Below are 2873 nucleotides of genomic sequence, written 5' to 3'. Positions count from 1 at the left end.
CGCATTTAAAACTTGCCTGGTTTTAAGCCTTAAATTGATCATTCTATCTGTGAAATTTTGCAAGTCTTTAAGTCTCCATGTCCCCAGTTGGTTAGCAGTTCTGCACAGCACTTGAGATCATTGAAATCCAGCTTCTAAGCCTCAAGATATAAAGGTTAATGATTACCGCCGAAAACACGTATTTATTAACCTTTAACTTCTTAAAAGGTTAATGTTAACCACCAAAAATGTGTTTTTCCTAACCTCCAAGCAAAAGTTTAATGTTAACCACCAAAAATACATTTTTCTTAACCTCTCCTATAGGTTAATGATAGCATTTGAAAACACGTTTTTCCTAACCTAACTCTCAAAAGGTTAATGAGAGCTACCAAGAATACGTTTTCATTAACCTCTATAAGGTAGTTATTAACCTGGTAAGGTGATACATGCAACATTGTTAATAATGCAGTAGCCAGATAGAAGATGAAGAAAAGCTTCTTTACACCCAAGGAGTTGCAAACGCTGTTGAATAGGCAACTGTCTGTCGATATTGTTCGACTCATTTTTTGCACATTTCTGGGATGCGTGCTGCCTGGTGTGGCCTTTCATGGCTCTGAGGGAATGTGGTCAAGCATTGCAGCTGTAGGTGTCAGTCTGTGTCTGCATATGGCCACCGAGGTTTACGTGCTTCGGAATGTTGACCACCCCACATTTAGAAATGAAGGAGATTCCTAAAATGCTTTCGGGATGGGATAAAATGGATTGCTTCATGGAAAGGAGGACCCTGAGGCATTCAAGTGGTGGGCTGTAGTTCGTGGTTGTTAGCAAGAATTATGGTTGGTTAGCTCGGCCTCCTCTCCAGTGGTGTTAATGATTGTGATGACGTGTGTTGCAGTTGTGGTGAGTAAAGCAATATCTCGCCAATTTTTTTTTACATGGTAATAGTATTAGTGTGAAGTGGACATCGTGCCTGCAGGCTGGGGCGAATGTAAGCATGATTGGTCAGTTTGGAGTGGGGTTTTACTCTGCATATCTGGTGGCAGAGAAGGTAATTGTAACCACAAAGCACGACGATGACGAGCAGTACATCTGGGAGTCTCAGGTGGGGGGTTCCTTCACTGTTACCAAGGATGTCAGCGATGAGCCTTTAGGCAGAGGAACTAAGATCACTCTCTTTTTGAAAGAGGACCAGATGGAATATCTTGAAGAGTGGAGGCTAAAGGATTTGATCAAGAAACACTCCGAGTTCATCAACTATCCGATTTATCTATGGACTGAGAAGACTATGCAGAAGGAGGTCAGTGATGACGAAGAGGAAGAGGAGAAAAAGAAGGAACAGGAGGGCGATATTGAAGAAGTGGAGGAGGATAAGGATAAAAAAAAAAAAGTGAAGCAAGTCTCTCATGAATGGACCCTGGTTAACAAGCAAAAACCAATCTGGATGAGGAAGCCAGAGGAGATTACTAAGGAAGAGTATGCTCCTTTCTACAAGAGCTTGACAAATGACTGGGAAGATCACTTGGCTGTCAAGCATTTCTCTATTGAAGAGCATGGATTCGTAAAGCTGGAGGATGCACTAATTCTATTCGATATAATGCCCGAATGAAAAGAGATCTTGTGGAATGTTATGGTTTCAGGGTACCTGTGGAATGAACAGGCTGAAGAGTCTTTGAAACTTTTTAGACATCTGCAGCAAGCGGGGTTTGATCCGACGCTATTTGCTTTCTCAAGTGTTCTTAGCTCTTGTGCTAGCCTGCTAACGAGGGATGAAAATGCATTCCTATATCATAAAAAAATTGTTTTGAGTTGGATAACCACGTGGGAAATGCTAAACATGGTTATATGGAGAATGTGCACAAAATGTTTGACAAAATGTCTGATAGCAATCAAATTTCATGGATTGCAATGATCACGGGATATTCCCAGGTTAACCGAGGTGAGGAAGCATTGAAATTGTTTTCTTTAATGCATAAGGTGGATGTCAAAGCCAACAAGGCAACCTTTGCTAGTATTCTCAAAGCATGTGCAAGATTAGCAGCACTTAATCAAGCAAAACAAGTCCATAGTTGCACGATTATAAGTGGATACGAGTTGAATATTTTCACTAGAAGTGCCCTGTTAGACATGTATAAAAAATGTGAAAGTGTAGAAGATGTAGAGATTGCGTTTGACAACATGCCTTTTGAACCAAATGTCAATTTATGGGGAGGACTACTTGGAGCTTGTCAAAGTTATGGCAATATAGAGCTCAGAGAATGCACAGCGGAAGCTCTTTTTGAACTGAAGCAGCACAGTACTACACCTTATCTCATCCTACAACAAATATATGCCAAATGCCAGAGGTTGGATGATGCAAAGAATACATTTGATAGTATTTCAAAGAGAGATGTTGTCTCTTGGACTGCACTAAAAGAGCGGAGCAGAGTAGGAATGTTCACATCAGAAGAGAGGGAGAGAGTAGACAAGATGCTTAGAGACTGGAGCAGCTGACTAAAAACTTTTGATGAAAGGGTGTCTAACTGTCTCTTGATTAGACTTGAGCAATGCTCTTATTACAAAATGGATTAATTGGGTAATATGCTAAGCGCATTGGTAGGCCATGTTATTGTTTCTACTCTATTAGAAGCGCAAGATGTAATGCTGAAATGCCAAAGTAGTGGTCATTCAACCAGTTTTAGTAGGCCCTGATGTTATTGTAGATCATACTGTTGTTGAAAGCTACAACAATCCATAGATGCAGTAGCTAACAGGTGGATATGATAATGACTCATCAAAATCAGTTCCAAAGGATTGAAAATTTCTATAATTTATATCAATGGAAAGACAAGATTGTAGCATCACTATCTAAACTACGGTCAGTGCATGAGCAATTGATGTTGTGAATGATTGTTTCT

The 2873-nt window shown here is 40.2% G+C and overlaps 1 protein-coding gene and 1 pseudogene across 1 annotated transcript; both read left to right on the top strand.

The window, feature by feature from the left end:
• Nucleotides 1-462: 462 nt before the first annotated feature.
• On the top strand, nucleotides 463-1585 carry LOC149576489 (heat shock protein 90-1 pseudogene; annotated as a pseudogene).
• A 236-nt stretch (nucleotides 1586-1821) lies between these two features.
• Nucleotides 1822-2469, top strand: LOC149576488 (pentatricopeptide repeat-containing protein At2g33680-like). The gene has a single exon (XM_089794598.1). It carries the CDS (start codon nucleotides 1822-1824, stop codon nucleotides 2467-2469), a length of 648 nt encoding a protein of 215 aa, XP_089650724.1.
• Nucleotides 2470-2873: the final 404 nt, after the last annotated feature.

Source organism: Cupressus sempervirens, chromosome 1, assembly GCF_028749045.1.
Source record: "Cupressus sempervirens isolate cs-2001-9-10 chromosome 1, ASM2874904v1, whole genome shotgun sequence".
NCBI classification, from domain to species: Eukaryota; Viridiplantae; Streptophyta; class Pinopsida; order Cupressales; family Cupressaceae; genus Cupressus; species Cupressus sempervirens.
The sequence above is the reverse complement of the archived record's forward strand: the minus strand, read 5'-3'. Positions and strand labels throughout refer to the sequence as shown.

Bases quoted from the DNA above. Each gene is read 5' to 3' on its own strand.
- LOC149576488 (XM_089794598.1), top strand. From the start codon at position 1,822: ATGGAGAATGTGCACAAAATGTTTGACAAAATGTCTGATAGCAATCAA.